Below are 17,779 nucleotides of genomic sequence, written 5' to 3' on the forward strand. Positions count from 1 at the left end.
CCTCCCTCTTCTCTCTTTCTCTCCACCCGCCCATCACAAACCCCTTTCTATTCCCTCCTTCTCTCCACCCCCCACCCCTTCTCAGCTCCCTCTCTCACCCCAGATCTTGGCCGGACCTGTCAAAACCACGCCTATGGACATCCACAATTGGTCTGAACCGCGTAAAATCCACAATCAAGGGGGGCTCGGCTCATTAAGGGTTGGCCCGAGAGGTGGAAACGCGCGGAGCGGAGCGAGGGGGGTGGGGAGGAAGGAAGGAAGAAGAGGGAGGGAGGGAGAGAGAGAGGAGGAAAGAGAGAGAGAGAGGAGGAGGAGAGAGAAGAGGTGGAGGAATCCGAGCGAGGAAGGGCGCACGAGAGATTGTCCCAGCGCTTTCTGCTCCTTTATTTTTTAAGACAGAGGGATCCAGAAGAGACGCAAGCCAGTCTGCCCTGGGGCTCGTTCTCCTTCGGAGCTATGAAGCGCCTGGCTCCCGGCTCGGATTCCGGCGTCGATCCAACTCCGGAGCCTCGCGATCCTTGAGCGACCGGAGAAGAGGGGGCGGGGGTTGGTTTCGCTTTGGGTGGGAAAGGCGAAAGAAAAGGAAAGAAGGAAGCTCCCCCGGCTGCTGCCCGCTCGCAAACTGCGAGGGGGGAAAAGAGAGAGCGCGAGCGCCAGAGAAGAAAAGGGGGGCCGGCGGCAAGATCCCCCTCCCCTCCCCACGCCACGGCCGCCAGATCCAGCTTGGCTTTCTCTCCCTCTCTCGGGGAGGGGGGTCAGGAGTTCTTGTAGGACTGGGAGGGAGGGGGACGCGCTTCTCCGCCGACTCCCCCTCCCCAAACATTTCCGATTGCAAGATCATCTTGAGCTGTTCTTTAAAATTTTGTTTTAAGGACTTGATTGTTTTGAAGGCGTCAAGACTCTCCCTTGTCGGCTGCACTTTTTTGGGGGCGCCCCCTCCAAATTGATCGGGGAGAAGGGACTCTGTTTCGCCCTCCCTCCTGCCTGCAAGAGAAAAAACATATAAGGACTTACCGGCCCCTCGGAGACGTCCAGAAGAACTCAAATCACCGGGACTGTTTGGTAGTGTGGTGTTTGTATGTGAGTCTGTGTGCGTCTGTTTGTGTGTGGGGGTTTTCCGCTCTGCTCGGGCTTTCCTCCCTTCTCCCCAGTTTCTGGCCCCCTACACAGGAACCCGAAGGCAGTTTAGCCAGAGTTGAGGTGGGTTGAAATCCACCAGCCCGGGGGCGCTTCTGAGAACCGCGAACAGAAAACGGGTTGAAATTTACTTGCTCTCCTGCCTGAGCTCGCAGGGGGAGGTGTATTTGTGTGCTTGTGTGTGTGTGTGTGTACGGGGTGGGGGGGATTGAAATTGACAAGCAAAGCAGGCGCCTCTTCTTCTCCCCCCCCATCAACTCCCAACCCCTCCCTTGCCGGAGGGATCGGGCTTTCCTCCCGGATTTGTGGATATACTGATGAGAGATCCAGCCTTCCCAGGGACTGCGATGGCTTACCACCCTTTCCACGCGCCCAGGCCGTCCGACTTCCCTATGTCAGCCTTCCTAGCGGCCGCTCAACCCTCCTTCTTCCCGGCTTTGGCTCTGCCTCCGGCCGCCCTGACGAAACCTTTGCAGGATCCTAGCTTGGCTGGAGCCGCTGAGGCCAGTTTGCACGTCTCGGCGCTGGGACACCACCACCAAGCCGCCCATCTGAGGTCGCTCAAAAGCCTGGAGCCCGAGGAGGAGGTCGAGGACGACCCCAAAGTGACCCTGGAAGCCAAAGATCTCTGGGATCAGTTTCACAAACTAGGGACCGAGATGGTGATCACCAAATCTGGAAGGTGAGCAGTTGCGGGCACCAACCACGTTGCAATTAGGAATAGCAAAAGTAATAATTGATAATGATAATAATTCACATTTTTTGCATGATAGCGGAATAATAATTAATGTTTTGCGTGATAAGGGCATTTTTAAGCACATATTTTTCTGGGTGTGGGGAGGATTCAACCTTCGGTGTTGTTTCTCACGGTACGCTCCCCCACCTTTGACTTTAATTTAAATGTATCTGTCATCTCTCTTAAAACACCTTCCTACCCCCAAACCCCTTTCCAGCCAATGCCACATAAACTAGAAGTAAAGTTTTCCTGCAATCATGGGGTTTTATTCCCAAGCCAACGCGTTCAAGGTTTGGTTAGTGTGTTTAAATTCTAAGCAGATATATCTGATTTTTTAGTAAAGGGTTCTTGCGGTGTGTGCGCGCGCGTTTGTGTGGAAGTCGTCTTTTCCACGCTGAAACTAGGTCTCTTTCCCCCCACATCCCCAATTCATGGTTAATTATTTAAACCCTATCATTCTATATTATATTTGTTTACACGATAAAAAAACTTGTTTCCGGGTTAAATGTTTCTGGCTGATATCCTCGAAACACCCCAGAGTTGTGTGATTTTAGCTAATATTTCCATTTTATTTTTAAAGTTCATATGTATGTATGTATTTTTTAAAGCTGAATAGTTTCACTTTACATTAAAATATCCTACGGTAAAGGAGCCTAGGAGTGTAGATTGCAACCGTAGGGCACGCTTTACATAGGAGTAAGCCCCAGTGACCACGGTTGACTTGACTTTAAAGGGTAAAACAGACATTAGGATCAGGCCAAAGAGGCATAACTGATGCCAGAAAGCTCCCCCCCCCTCAAAACTGAGGGTCTTCCTTACGAGCAAAGCAGGCTGTTTAATGAAGGAGGAATGATTTTTTGGAGGTTTGGAAATGGATTTGAAACGCTCCTTTCCACCCAGATTCCTGAAAATTTCGGTATTGCGGTTTGGATCTGCTAAATTTCTTTTCATTTTCCATCTCATGTTGCCTGCAGGCAAGCCCTCCATACTCGCTGGGCCCCCTGCCCTCCCCACCCCAAATGTAATGAGCGGACAAATTTCTCGAACTTCCAGGGAGGGGTTTTTTTCCTGTTTTATCTATTCTCTCCCCCTCCCTTTGCCAGCAATGCCTTCGGTCTATTAAGAGAAGTTTGAGGTTTGCATTTTTGTCTCTTTTCAGGTTAGGCCAAGGGAAATTTGGAATGGTAAAACAAAGGGCGCCCGCTTGGGCTTCGACACGACCCCTCACCCCCATTCTACATGTAGAATTTGTAGCTCATTTTTTTTAAAAAAGAGAGAGATAAAAGATCTGCCGTGCAAGCGCACAACAAGGTCATTCGGCTTCCCTGCCCCTGACAATCCGGACTTCAACTTCCTTTTGAACCTGGGTTCTTAATCCGGAACAAGGAATCGTTTTCTTATTAATCTGCTCCTAAAATAAATAAATAAAAAGTCTGTCCTTTGCACTCTGTAAATCCCATTCACCCTTACCTTGAAGTAAATCCCAGCGAAATGAATGGGATTTAGAATTTCAGAGTAAACCTGTTTGCTAGAATTGGGCTTTCGAATGCAGGAGGAAAGAAGGGGTTTTTTTGGGGGGGGGGGGAAAGCTTCCTTTCTTTCAAACCCCTACCTCCTCGAAATGCACACCTTTTTATAAAAGCAGAATTTGGATTGGTTAATTATTTTCTGGGGGGGGGGTCTTTCTTTGTTTTCATAGAACCCCGGCCCTGAAAAGGTGGTCTAATTTCAAAGGATGTGCGCTGGGCCTGCATTTTAAACTGCAACCTCGTAAAGACTTTCCTTGCAAAAAACCGGCTTTACTCTGGAGTAAACGCGTTTAGGGCCCCCGCGTCTGAGAAACAGTTTCAGTCCAGTTGGACGTGCATGTTTACTCTGAGACCATTCCCATGGTGCGCAAGTGAACCCTTCCCCCTTGAACTGTGCTCTGGGATCGCAGGCGCCAAAGACCGCAGTCTCTGCACCTTCCTTGGGAAGAAGACTGCTGCACGGAACAGAGTGGCATTTACTTCTGAGTAAACATGCGTGGAAACCGCCCGCCAAGGAAGCCCTGTACCTTAAATCCCAGCTTGTCTTCAAAACAAAGCCTTAGATTGTCACGCTTCTTCTCTCTTTCGAAAAAGAAAGGGACGCAATTCAAAACAAAAACATAAGGCCATCTCTTGAAATAAAAACCAGTGTTTAAACCAGAGATCCATAATGTTTAATAACGGGCACGTGTGTTTTAAATAGCTTGCAATGTTTCCGAGCTGAATTCTTGTCTTTGCGAAGAGGTGGGTGGAAAGATCGTTTCCCTTAAAACCTTGTTTTTCCTTCTTTCTTTTTTTAAAATTTCCTGGTGTTTATTCAGGCGAATGTTCCCCCCTTTCAAAGTTCGCGTCAGCGGCTTGGACAAGAAAGCGAAGTACATTTTGTTAATGGATATCGTGGCAGCCGACGACTGTCGCTACAAGTTCCACAACTCGCGCTGGATGGTGGCCGGGAAAGCGGACCCGGAGATGCCCAAACGCATGTACATCCACCCGGACAGCCCCGCCACCGGCGAGCAGTGGATGGCCAAGCCCGTCGCCTTCCACAAACTCAAGCTCACCAACAACATCTCTGATAAGCACGGCTTCGTAAGTCCCCCCCCCCCTGCCCCCTTTCATTCTTTCTGTGGGGTAAAAAGCTGGGTGGGGGTGGGGTGAGGAGGTGCGCTATTTTTCTTTCATTTAATTTCCAAGGCTTTGAAAAATCCGCCCAGCCTCCCACCTCCTCTGTGCCTCGGGGATGCCCGGCTCCTGTCACATAATTGACGCGTGTCTCTATCTTCAGATAATCTCTCCGCTGGGAACTGGAGTTTTTTTTGGGGGGGGGAGAGGAGAGAGAAAGAGATATCAGGCAGGCGTACCGTACCCTTTTTTTAAATAAAGAAAAGCTGCGATCTGGAGCGCAGGATTCATTAAAGAGTTCAAGTCCTGGTTGAAACGGTGGAGTTGGGGGCTTTACTCCTGAGTAAACCACCGCAAGGACTGGCGCTATGGGGCTGCCGTTGATCAGCACAGTTTCTCCCCCGCCCCCAACAAGCAGATCTTTTCCTTACTCTTTGAGATTGGGATTTTCTGGGGCGCCAGGCGCTGCACATCTGTGGCTCTTTAGATCCGCATTAAAGTGAGTAGTCCTCAAGCTCCTGTTTACAACTCAGTTTTGCAAACCTCCTCGTTAAAGCTCTCCTTTTGGAGTCTGTATTTAGTAGACTCCTTATAAATATTCCGTATATAACACGTATAATAGTGTGTGTTCCATTTATAATTCGTACAATATCTCGTGTGTGTGAGAATGTGAATGCATGTGCACGCTCTTGGTTGGTTCCCATCTTAAGAACTTGCAACCTCTAACCTGAAAGACCGTACACTTTTAAATAAGTTTATTCGTTATAAATCTGTAGGGTGCTTCCCCCCCACACCTGATGCTAATGAAGGGGGCCTCTTTTACCCATAGCTAATAAATCATACCTCCTTATCAGGAGTTTAAAATTCGTAACAACCCACACCCCTGCCAGAGGTTCTCTCCTTCTGGGGTCAGGGGTGGGGTGGGATAATCCTCGCTGGAGAGCGTATCCTACACGCTTGAGCACGGTTGACTTGGAAGTAAATTCTCATCGATTGCAATGCGGATTTAAATGCGCATCATCATAGCCTTGCGGAATTACAGTCGCATCTTGTATGCTAAGAGAGATGTTAAATTGGGAAGGAAATCCCATTGATTTCCCCACTCGCCTTCCCATCGGGACCTCTCGTCAATTTTGCAATCCTATCCAGATTTGCCAGGGAAGTAAGCTTAACTGAGATCAACAGTGTGATTTAGAGTAAACACGAGTAACGTCGGGAGGGGAGATCGGCGTTTGCTTTCTAATAGTGCAGTGGAAGGTCGGTTTACTGGGAAGGAATTATGGTGTGTTGAGTGGAGCTTACTCCCAGGCAAGCCTGAAGAAAACAATGACCTGTCTAAGCAACATTTTTCCCAGGGTGAGAGGTAGTGCTTCAGTCCAGGGAAGGCTGAAGCAATAATTCATGGAGGTAAATCCCATTGAATTTAGCGGGGTTTACTTCTGAGTAGGCACGCATAGGATTATGCTGTGAGCTACTATTAACATTTCTGATCATTTTTTTCACTGCAGGGACTGGTTTGCTTGTTAATTTATTAAAACCTATAAAGTCTTGTTTTTGGCAAGACAGCTAAAGTGAATTAACAGGAAATATTTTTATCCTATAAAATAATCACCTTTATTTTTAAGGCAATTTAAACTCCGCTTGTTTTATTTTCCTTAAAATTGGCAGAAGGGGCTGAAGAAATGCCTTTTACTTAAAATGCTTTGGTGGGTGGGTGCGTGCGGATCTTTTCAAAACTGGAAAATAGGGTTTGATCCTGGATTACTCTAAAATGTACGCCAGTAATTACCCCCCCCCTGAGCAGAATATAGTATTTTTCATCACTTCTCCATAATTTTGCAAAAAGTGTAAAGGAGATAATTGTAATTTATATATATCTATATGCGCGTGTGTGTGTTTGAGTGTTATATAAAATTAAGATCCCTTAACTTTGGCGTGTGCGTTGAGGGAACAGAAAATAAGAAATGCAGGGATTATTTCAATAAATCTTGAGGTCATTTGCTAGGTGATGAAATGACCTTTCCTTAAAGTCAAATTAAGAGGTTACTTAGAAGGGTTTTTTTGTGGTGTGGGGGATGCATGTTTAGATTTTACAGGTGTGTTCTTAGATTAACAGACTAGTTCGTTCTCCTTCAGGATCCGGAAAATAGGGGATCAACAGGCTAGTTCGATTCCTTTCCCTATTGATTCGGAAGTAACTGCCCTGGTCTTCAATGGAGCCTTGGGGAAGCAATCGGGGTGTCCTTTGAGGTACACGGGGCTGCACTGCTCCCCCCCATCACCCCCCCCAGGAAAACAAACGCTATAATCAACAATGATTGTGCACGAAGCTGCGTATTCGTGCGGTGTGGGATCCAAAAACAATTCTGCTGCCTTAACAAGAGTTTCCTCCGCCGCCCCTCAGCCTTCAATGGGTCCTAGTCTCTCTCTGCGTTATACGCACGCACTTTCAATGCCTTTCTAGGTTTGGAGAACTCAGCGCCTTCTTAAATATCCCTTGCTAAACACCAGGATGTCTTAAAAAGGCGAGCTTAACTTGTACTGGTGTGGTTGTCGCCCCCCCCTAATATTGGCACAATTTTAGTACGCTGCCATAGTTCCTACAGGAACAATTCAAAGCGCACAGTCCAAATGAGCGTGTTGCTTTATATATTTAATAATAGTTGCCGATAGATTTTGTGCCTTCTGTTTATTTCGCAGTAGTCTTACCTGTAGGTCACCCCATTTCCGCAGCAGAATTTGCGGGTCTCTCTCTCTCTCTCTCTCTCTCTGTGTGTGTGTGTGTGTGTGTTTCTCAATGATTTGCTGGCACACGCCTGTTAAATATAAACGCAACCACCCCACCATCGCATATTGAAATAGCGCGCTGCAGTTTTGTGCAGCATTGCGGGATCCAAGAACTTGCGCTCTTTGCATTAAACAAAGGGAGGGGGGTGGTGGAGACAGGCGCGCTTAGCAGGCACGAAAGGGAAAGTTTCTGGTTTTTTAAAGTAACAAATATAATGATTTGCAGAGGGGGTCAATTTCAACTTTAAGTGTAGAAAAAAATACCTTGAGCCCAGCCCAGAGAGAGAGAGAGAAGGCCCTGATCTAACAGAAATGAAGCGTTTGTGTGTGTTAAAGCCCAGGGGTTAACTTCATCAGCGAGAAAGTTTTAAGGGTTTAAACCCAGGTTTAAGACCTCTCTTTTTCTGTGCCCCTCCCCGCGAAGTTAATGGGGTGTGCAGACCGAGCCTAGGTGGGCTTACTCGGAAGGAAAGGCCGCCCATTAAAATGGGCACGACTCCCAGGCAACTGCGCCTAGTAGGACTGCAGGTTTTAAGGTGCCTCTGTGGGGCTGAATTGTGCCCAAATAATATTGGTACTTTGTGGGGGGTGGGAGAAGGAAACGGAGGGGGTCTTTCTTAAAACACCTTAAGTAAAAAAAGGTCCATTGGTGGAAACAAAGAATGGGTAGAACTACCTTAAATGACTAAGCCCAGTCAAGTATCTTTGTTTTAATGTGGGGGCGGACACCCAGCTATTTTTTAATATTGAAACCTAAAGGCTCACGACGCCAGCTCTAAAATGTATAGGAAATAACACTTCCACTAGCATAAGAATTCCTCTCTTAATAATAATGATTATGACGATTGATGGATCTTGCATTCTATTTTTGTTCGGACGCTAATCCAGTTTCCTCTTGTTGAATTCGCTTTCAAGTTCGTAATGTCAAAGATCGCAACCCAGTCCTGTAGGTGTTTACTGGGGGGGCGGTTAATTAAACTGACTTAGATCCAAATAAGGGAACTGTGCACCCTCCAGGATAGTTAGCTTGGGAAGCAACGCAGTGCATTTTTACTCAGGAGTAAGACACAGTGAGACTTCCTAGGATTTTTTTTAAAGGGTTTACACTTGTATAGCCGTTCAACATCTTGCTTCCAACCGCTTTGATTCTGGAGTGAATCCGATCCCACCGGCTTCGGTTGTGGCGGGATTTACTTCCAAGTAAGGTTTGCAAGCCCATACTTAACATGGAAGGAGGTGGGACATAACCCCCCCCCCCACACACCCCAAATAACCACGGACATCAACTAGGATTTATGGCTAACGTGTTTAGGATGCTTAAAGGAGGGGGCAGATTTTCCCTTATTATAGCTTAGTACCATGTAAGCAGTTTATTTAGGGCGCAGTCCTATGCACGCTTACCTGGGAGTAAACGCACTGGCTTGCCTAGGAGTCTGTGCACTGCTAAGATATAGACCTCGAATTTAATGCAGCTACTCCTCCCCTCTATGTAACAACTCCATTTTAACAGTCCCCCCTAAAGCAGTGGGTTTTAGAGGTGCCTAACTCTGCTTAATGTATGGATTATTAGTGTCCCCAGAATGAGTGGGTTTAAGGGGTGCCTAACTACTCTGTAAAGTCCTATAAGCCTTATGGATATAGCTGCTTGGATTCCGCAGGAATCCCAACTCTCCCGGGTCAACGGCTTCCGGATCAGGCCATATGTTTGGCCCTCAGGTCATAGCTGCCAAGTTATCCCTTATTTTAAGGGATTTCCCCTTATGCTGAATAGGCTTCCTCGCGAGAAAAGGGAAAACTTGGCAGCTATGCCTCAGGTACCTCCAATTTGATCCCCGGATTTGTGCTGTTTGTAATTCAGACGCTCCAACAAACCCCCATCCCGTTTACTCAGAAATAAACAAAACGAAAACGAAACGAAACACCCCAATTCTCTCAGCAGGATTGACTCCCGAATTGGCTTGCGCTTGGCTGGGGTTACAAGTGTTGTCTGGAGAACATTATAAGGCCAGGTAAATCAGTCCCAACGCCAGAACTCCAGACTGGATGTGGGGGGCAAGAGAATAATAAAAAGAAAGAAACAAAGAAATCCCATTTGCAAGAGACGCCTCCAATGAGGAGAGCTCAGATCAAGAGAATAACTGGCGTCCCCATTTTAAGTACTGTATCAGTCAAAATATTAGTGTATGTGTGTGTATGAGAATATCTTCATGTAAGAAAGCTGCATGCCATTATCATTCCTCCAAGGAATAGACGGGTTCGTTTAAGGTTCGTTCCGCACAGCATTTAATCCGAATTACCAACCTTCTCCATCCCGCGCTGGAGAACTGGCCATTTTAAGGCGGCGGTTATGTATAACCTGGCTTTTTTTTGGGGGGGGGGGGGAATAAGCCATCAGGGCTTACTTCCGAGTAAGGATGCAATGCACATGGAAGTGACACATGTCCCTTCCGATCCTGAACATGTGTGCGTGTGATTTCCAGACACAACGTCGAAGACATTAATTTCCATTAATTTCAAGGGCAGACCGCAACTCTGTGCGGTTCCCTGCCTGCTGGGGAGTAAATCCCAGTGTGGGAACTCCAATGGCGCTTACTTCCAAGGAAGTGGGTCCAGGGTTGTAGCCACAGGCTACACAGTTTGTAGGCTTCTATCCTAACGCCTGTTCCAATGAAGCAAGCCCCAATGAATTCAATTGGACTTACTTCTGAGTAATGGTGGTTAGGACCGCCCTGAGCTGTCTCCCACTCTCTCCTGGGGTTTTCTCGCGTTTCAAAATGGTTTCTGCTGGACTCCTGGGCACACTTGCTTCCGAGGAAACATGCCCTAGGTGGGCTTGCGCCCTTTGCCTGGAGCGTGTCCCTCGAGTTAGGCTTGGCTGCTGCCTTCCTGAACAAAGCGCTTTGGTCCCACTGACGGCAATAATGTATCCTACTCCCTTGAGAGATTAATTTGCTGTTGTTTGGATCGGGGCGTTGGGCATCTTCAGCCTCAGACACTCGAACAGCGCGGTTCTTTCCTCCGAATTAAGTCCCTCGGATCATGTAAATTAAATGTGCCTTGTTGGGCCCTTGGATGGTAGAGATCGTTTGGAAGCAGGTCCACCCTAATCAACGGCGTTTACTTACAAGTAAAAGCACGTCCTAGCGGAGGCAGAAGCTGCCCTCACGACGGAGCGGAGTCTTCCTTCTGAGTAATCCTACTGGAAAGCCTGACATATCCCAAAGGGGAGCGCATTCCCTTATCGGATAAATGGGGCATCTGAAACGTGTTTGGGAATTGGGATGAGTCTATAATCCTCCCAAGAATTCCTATTTCCCCTTGTCGTTAAATATTTTAATATATGGACGCCGAGGAAGGAGCAATTGATATAAAGCGACCTGGTCAATGTAATTTGGACGGTAATTAGTTGAGACTGGCTGAATTTCTCTTAATGGTGTTTCCATTTATATAATACAGTATATATATATCGTCTATTACCTTTGAAGTCCACCCAAATATTCCACCATGAGGCTCTTCGCTATTTGGCAACCCATGTGGTTTATTCGGAAGCAAGCCCCAATGAGTAAAATGGAGCTTGCTCCCAAGTAAGAGCGTTGAAAGCAGTATTTTTGTAGAGAAAAGAAAAATAAAAGAGAAGGGGGGGGGAACCCACAAGGTTATGCACACCACACATCTAAAGGCACACCGCCAAAGAAATTTGGGAGCTGTAGTTTAAGGGTGCTGGGAATGGTAGGGCGGTAGGTGTGTGTGTGTGTGTGTGTCTGTGTCTGTGTCTGTGTGTGTGTGTCGAACTACAATTTCCAGGATCTTCTGGGAACAGATGTGCCTTATGGGGTGCAGGCAGCAGGAGAGTGTAAATGTACCTGTTGAAAGCGTCAACGTACAGTACTTGCTTCTAAGCCCCCCCTCCCCCCAATCATTGGGAGAAAAGGATCGTTAGAGTTCGATCCGTTCCCCTTCGCACACACAACGGAGTCGAGAAACATGTCTTCTGGGTTTTTCCGGAATTAGTTATTCCCCATCCCTAACGTTCCATTGCAAAGAACCCAGACTGGGCTTTGGACACAGGGTCTGATCCTGGGCACGTGTCCTGGGGAAGTCAATTAGGCTACTCGGAAACCAAGGTACTCTTCCCCCCCTCTCACAGCTCAACGCAATGGTTTGTGATTTCCCCAAGTGAAGCGACTCATTTCAGCTGCAACTTACCCAGTCACGAAATCTGCCCAGATAATTCCAGATGAATTTGTTTATGAAAATTATAGAATTTCCTGTTGGATTTCCAAACTTGTTCCGAGGTTAAATGAATTGAAAAGGGGAGGATATTTATGGCAGTACCTTTGGCAATGCGTTTGAGGTGTGTGTGTGTGGGGGGGAGGGGGGTTAGTGACCTGTTATGGTTAAGTAGGTTCCTAACCAAAGGTGGTAGCCAACGTTAGTCATTCTCAGAGTAGACCCATTGGAATTAATGGACATTATAAACTCTGGTCGCATTTAGTTGGATGCAATCCCGTGCTTCTAGGTGTTCAAAGAGCAAAATAGGATCTACTCCTTTGAAACTGCTTAAAGAGTTACACCCTTACCTGGAAGTAAACTTCGTTTATAACTAGAGAGGCAATTTACTAAGTTTACTCAGGAGTAAAGAGAGCACCCTATACTCACTGCTATGGGAGTTAAGCCACCGAATACAATGGAGCTGAAGTTGTCAAACGTATGTAGGAATACACGCTTAAGTTATTTTATTTTGTTTAGTTTCCTGGGGCTTACTTCCGAGTAAATATGTATACCACCCAGATGCTGGGGGTGTCAGGAAAAATGGACTTGCTTGGCACTTGCTCTTTGAATACCTCCCCCCCTTCGGACACGGTCCAGGGATAGCAAAACATTTCTATGTCCCCCTCATTGAGTTTCATGGGGTCAGTACTGTATGAAGTTTGTGCTTAAAATTCTCCCATTGAATTAAATGGGGCTTCAAAGGGTTTCCTTCGTTAGTTTGCCTGCTCTTTATTATTATTGTTATCATTATTAGTGTTGGAAAAAATCAGCTTTCTTTTTTATTTTTTCCCCTTTGTTTTATTTGTGGGACCGCTGGACATTTCTGTGTGTGGACAAAAGGCAAACCCAACTGACTCCCTTTGAATGTCCTGCTAAAATAAAACCTGTATTTCCTTCCAATAATATTATCTATTTGTCAAGTGACTGAATTGGCCTCTTTTTGCGGGGGGGGGGGACAAATTTGCCTTACAATTATGTGTGTATGTGTGTTTCATCTGGTATCAAACTCTATTTAAAAACAGATAGCTGTAGAATAGTGTTGCAAAGAATTATGTCGCTTTTGCTGGACCTATAGCAAAACACACACACATATATCCAAACTTAAACAGGTTGGAGAGTCTGCACACTTTTATACCACAGTCATATAAATGTATACTCAGAAGTAAGCCCCATTGAGTTCAGAGGGGCATATTCGCAGGTAACTGTGAATAGGATTGCAGCCTTTGCTTTGGGTGTAAAGGCTGCTGAAGCCTGGAATATTTATTTTCGGATCAAATGCACAGGAGTATATTTTGCATTTATGAAGACCCATTACATTCAACACCTTTGCTCTTTTGTCTTGCATCAGGCCATAGCAACTTCCGAAAGCATGCAGCATATATAAACCCACAAAGTGTAAAATAGCATGTACAAAACACACTTTGTCTTTTAAAATATGATCAGTTCTTTCTCCTGAACCTTAGGCACCTTTGTTTTAAAGTGCACCAGCAGTCAAAATCTTAAGCCTTTCTGTGAATTGATCATGTTGTTGTTGTTGTTGTTGCTGCTGCTGCTGCTGCTACTATTACTACCGGTACTACTACTACTACTATTATTACTACTACTACAGTGTTTTTGTTATACCTCCCCACCTCCTGCAAAAAAAAGGAGAACAACAAAGTTCCAGGATGAGATTATGGTATAAAATCTAGGTAACCTAATTCACTGCATTTTGTTTTACTGCAATTGCTTGCCTGAACCTATGAGAGTTTACTGTATATTCCTGTGTATAAGACTACTTTTTAACCCAGGAAAATCTTCTCTAAAGTCAGGGGTTGTCTTATACGCTGGGTCATATTTCTTATACGGCGAGTATATCCCAAACTCTATATTTTAACTGGAAAAGTTGGGGGTTGTCTTATACGCCCAGTCGTCTTATACGCCGGAATATACAGTACGCAGAAGGGAAGCCTTGAGTTCAATAGGCCTTACTTGCAAGGAGTAAGTGGGCTCAGAATGCAGGTTTCATTTTTCAAGCTGGGGGTTCCAGAGCGAAGGCCTTGGCTATGTGCTAGAGCATCTGCATTGCATGTAGAAGTTCTTGTGTTCAACTATCGGCCTCCCCGGATAGGGATGGGAGAATTTCCTACCTGAAACTCCGGAGAGCTGCTGCCTGTCAGTGTGGACAATACTGAGCTAAATGGATCAAGGCAGCTTTTTTTTGCTCCTTTGTTATAGGACTGCAGCCAGCCTGCCCTCTCCGTTACCACCACCCTTTTAACTTGCCCCCAAATGTGACTTTCTATATAAATATATGTATAAATACCAACTGGGAAGAGAAAAAGGGTGAGAACACCCTACTATATATATTTTAAAAAAGAGTGAATTTGCCAAATATATTTGTTTTGTTTGTTGCCTGGATTTTAACTGCCTCTTTTCTCTCCCTCCCCTGCCTTTCTCTGAAATATAGACAATCCTTAATTCGATGCATAAATATCAACCGAGATTCCATATAGTTCGGGCCAATGACATTCTCAAGTTACCCTACAGCACTTTTCGAACTTACGTGTTTCCTGAAACGGACTTCATAGCAGTGACTGCTTATCAAAACGACAAGGTAAGAGACACAGATAGACTTCCATTGCATCTGGAGGTTTTATTTTGCTAGCATTCTGAATAGACTTACCTTCCATTCATTTGTTCCCCCTCCCATTATTTTAAAGTCAAAATAATTCACAACATGTTCCTATGCCGCCGCCACCACCACCTTACAGACCCTATTCGGACCCTTGCAATTTACAGCGATCTAGTTATTGCTTCATGATCTGAAGCTGGAGAGTAGGGATTAAATTTCCTCTTAGCTTCATAGCTAGTGAGCTGAGTGAACTTGGAGCAATCCCTATCAGCCTCAAAGTCTACCACACAGGGCCAATAACACGTGTGGGGCAGGGAGGGAAGAATCACATATGTCGGTCACATTTCCCCACAGAAAAGGCTGGGTTTAAAACTCCATTGATGCATTCAATTATTCAGCAGATGCACATGCTTAAAAAAGAAGAAGACAGCTCTCTGCCCTCTAGGAGCTTACAGTTCAAATTCACACGGATTATAAAGATAACGCCCCTCCCCCTTTCCATAAGTTAATTTATTTCTTCTTTATACCTTCCAACTCTACAATTCTATGATTCTGTGTTTGAAACATTGCACTAATTCACTAAGTGGCTAATAAGATTGTAGGATTACAGATTTCTTCTTTTTTGGGGGGGGGAGTGGGGGCGGAGGGAATAACTGGTCTGAAACAAAGGAGGAAATGTTGCAACCCCCATATCTCTTCCGTACGTGTCTTGATAGATCCCATTTTTTAAGTCAAAGAATTACATAGCCACACATTACTCTGATGGTGGTATTCCACCTTTCTCGCCACCCGTCCAAAGCGGCGGCACCATTGCTACCAGTGGGACATACTCCTGATGACAGGGCGGATATGCACAGCCTGATCCCACCTGCGTTTACTTGGAAGGAAGCCCAATTGTGTTCCTCAAGGTTTCCTTGCAGGAAAATATTTACTGGTAGGCACTGCAGCTAAGCATTGCATGTTAGTCTACATCAGGGTCCCCAAACTAAGGCCCGGGGGCCGAATGCGGCCCAATCGCCTTCTCAATCCGGCCCGCGGGCAGTCCGGGAATCAGCATGTTTTTACTTGAGTAGAATGTGTCCTTTTATTTAAAATGCATCTCTGGGTTATAGTGGAGCCTGCCTGGTGTTTTTACATGAGTAGAGTGTTTCCTTATATTTAAAATACATCTCTGGGTTATTTGTGGGGCATAGCAATTCATTCATATATATTTTTTCAAAATATAGTCTGCCCCCCCCACAAGGTCTGAGGGACAGTGGACCAGCCCCCTGCTGAAAAAGTTTGCTGACCCCGACATGTATGTTGCGTGGGTGGGTGGGTGGGGGTCTTATGTGGAGGGAGGGGGGGTGAGACTTTCTCTTTGTGCAGTCTCTTCTTAAGCCACTTCAGTTCCTCAGTCAGCTTCTCAAACTGCAGTTCTAAAACCAAATCGCAGAAACTAGATTTAGGAATGTCCTTTAAACTGAGTCAGAGCACTGGTTTGTTTTTCTAAGTACCATCTCCACACTTTCAGGTAGGGGGACAGGTCCAGGCCTACCTGGAGATGCCAGAGAACAGGCTTTCTGCATGAAAAGCAGATGCTCCCATCATTGAGCTAGGGCCCTAGCAGGGAACAAGCAAATAGGCCCATGTCTGCTTAACTGGTTTTGGTGTCTTTATTCGGAATGGAGGCAAGGACACCAGTTCTTGTCGCCAGATAGAGCTTCTTCTCTCCCCCCCTCACTTCCCAGCTCACCCCCTTGCTAGAGAGAGCCTGGGCCTGTTATTTCGCCTCAGGTCGCTCTCCTCGATGGGGGCCTGCTTTTGAGTAATCGTTAATCGATTACGAACTTTGCCATAAACTTTATGAGGCAAACAGGCCCACCAGGGTGCTCTGTGCTGGCTGTCAATTAATCCTGCAAGGCAGTGGGTGGGACCAGCTGTGTGTGTGTGTGTGTGTGTGTGAGAGAGAGAGAGAGAGAGAGAGAGAGAGGAAGAGAGGGAGAGCTGGAGAAATAAAAAACGCCTAGCATTTGATGTTTAGAGGTATAGCAGATGTCAGGCTTGCGGGATCTACTTTGCGTTTTTTATTACAACCCTGAGATCCACCGTCCAGAGCCGGGTTGAGAAAGGAAAGCGCTTGAAAGTTAAATAATTCCGAGCCAATGACATTTGTTTTATGTACTAGAGCTAATGGTCCTCCCATACAATAATGTGTTCCTGGTTAACTCCTCAGGCAGCTCTCTCCCACCTAGGAACATGGGAGCTGCCTTAGAGTGAATCAAACCACTGGATCCTGTAGCTCAGTGACTGGCAATGGCTTTCCAGGATTTCAACCAGGAAGCTTCTTGCAGCCTTACCTAGAGATGCCATTGACCCACAGCCCTTTCCCTTCAGTTTAGGAATATAATTTAGGCTAGGAGCGGGGAAGTTGTGTCTCTCCCCCCCCCATTGTTGGGAGTCTGAAATCTTCATTGATCTGTTTCAAAACCACCCTGAGGTTTGCATATACTGTAGTTCCTCACCTACCTCACAACATTGACCTCACTGCAGGGATGAGGTCTCTGCCAATGGTCTCTGCATGAAAAGAAAAACCCCACCACATAAACTCAAACAGAGGGAAGGGGGTCAGGTTACGTTAGCATGCGCAGCTAAGGGTTAAACCCATGGGTAGGCAAACTAAGGCCCGGGGGCTGGATCCAGCCCAATCGCCTTCTAAATCTGGCCCGCAAATGGTCCGGGAATCAGCATGTTTTTACATGAGTAGAATGTGTCCTTTTATTTAAAATGCATCTCTGGGTTATTTGTGGGGCATAGGAATTAATTCATTCCCCCCCCCCCAAAAAACATAGTCCGGCCCCCCACAAGGTCTGAGGGACAGTGGACCGGCCCCCTGCTGAAAAAGTTTGCTGACCCTTGGGTTAAACTCCCAAACTTATGATGAGCAACCAAAATGGTGCAAAGCAGCGAGCAAGCTTTGGAGTCCACCAGAGGTCTTCATCAGAGGGATATTAAGTAGGGGGGGGGGGAAAACATGAGGGGCAAACTGACTGCTGTTAAAGAAAATGTGGGAGGGAGCATGTTTGCTGGGCAACAGCTTCATCTCACCTATATAATTGCATAGCCTTAATTTGCTAGTGTGCAAATGACTCCCACCCCAAAACTGCAAAAAAATAGCAAGGTAGGGCAGGGGGAAAGACTCACTGTCTGAAACCCTGAAGGGAGAGCTGCTGCCAGTCAGGGTAGACAAGACTGAAGAGATGTGGACTCAGTTGTTCTGCCTCAGTTTCCCATACTGCAGATGTGGTGATTGTGCCCCTTACCTTAAAGTAAATATTGATCGAAATGGGTAGGGCTTAATTTCAGGACAGAGGAAAGTTGCTGAATGATGTTCTCAGACCTTCCCTGAGTCATAGAAAGGTGGATTTCTGGTTGGCATTGCTGGTTGGAGTCCTGGCTGAGGCTCCTCCTCTGTAACTTACATATATATCTTTGGAAGAGTGCAGACTCAGGCTGGAGAAAGCGGGAGAAACAGATCAAAGCAAATGGAAAATGGCGCTGGAGCACCTTTCCTCTGAGGAAAAGTGAGTGGTGCATTGAGAT

The 17,779-nt window shown here is 46.2% G+C and overlaps 1 protein-coding gene across 1 annotated transcript in view; it reads left to right on the plus strand.

Moving 5' to 3' along the window:
* The first annotated feature begins 250 nt into the window (after positions 1-250).
* TBX2 (T-box transcription factor 2) overlaps positions 251-17,779 on the plus strand; it is a 35,074-nt gene continuing 17,545 nt past the window's right edge. The window contains exons 1-3 of the mRNA XM_035139564.3: positions 251-1,819; positions 4,224-4,491; positions 14,033-14,179. Coding sequence (XP_034995455.1) covers positions 1,455-1,819; positions 4,224-4,491; positions 14,033-14,179 — 780 coding nt within the window. The 5' untranslated portion in view covers positions 251-1,454. The remainder of the gene's footprint in view (positions 1,820-4,223; positions 4,492-14,032; positions 14,180-17,779) is intronic.

Source organism: Zootoca vivipara, chromosome 14, assembly GCF_965207765.1.
Source record: "Zootoca vivipara chromosome 14, rZooViv2.hap1.1, whole genome shotgun sequence".
Classification (NCBI taxonomy): Eukaryota; Metazoa; Chordata; class Lepidosauria; order Squamata; family Lacertidae; genus Zootoca; species Zootoca vivipara.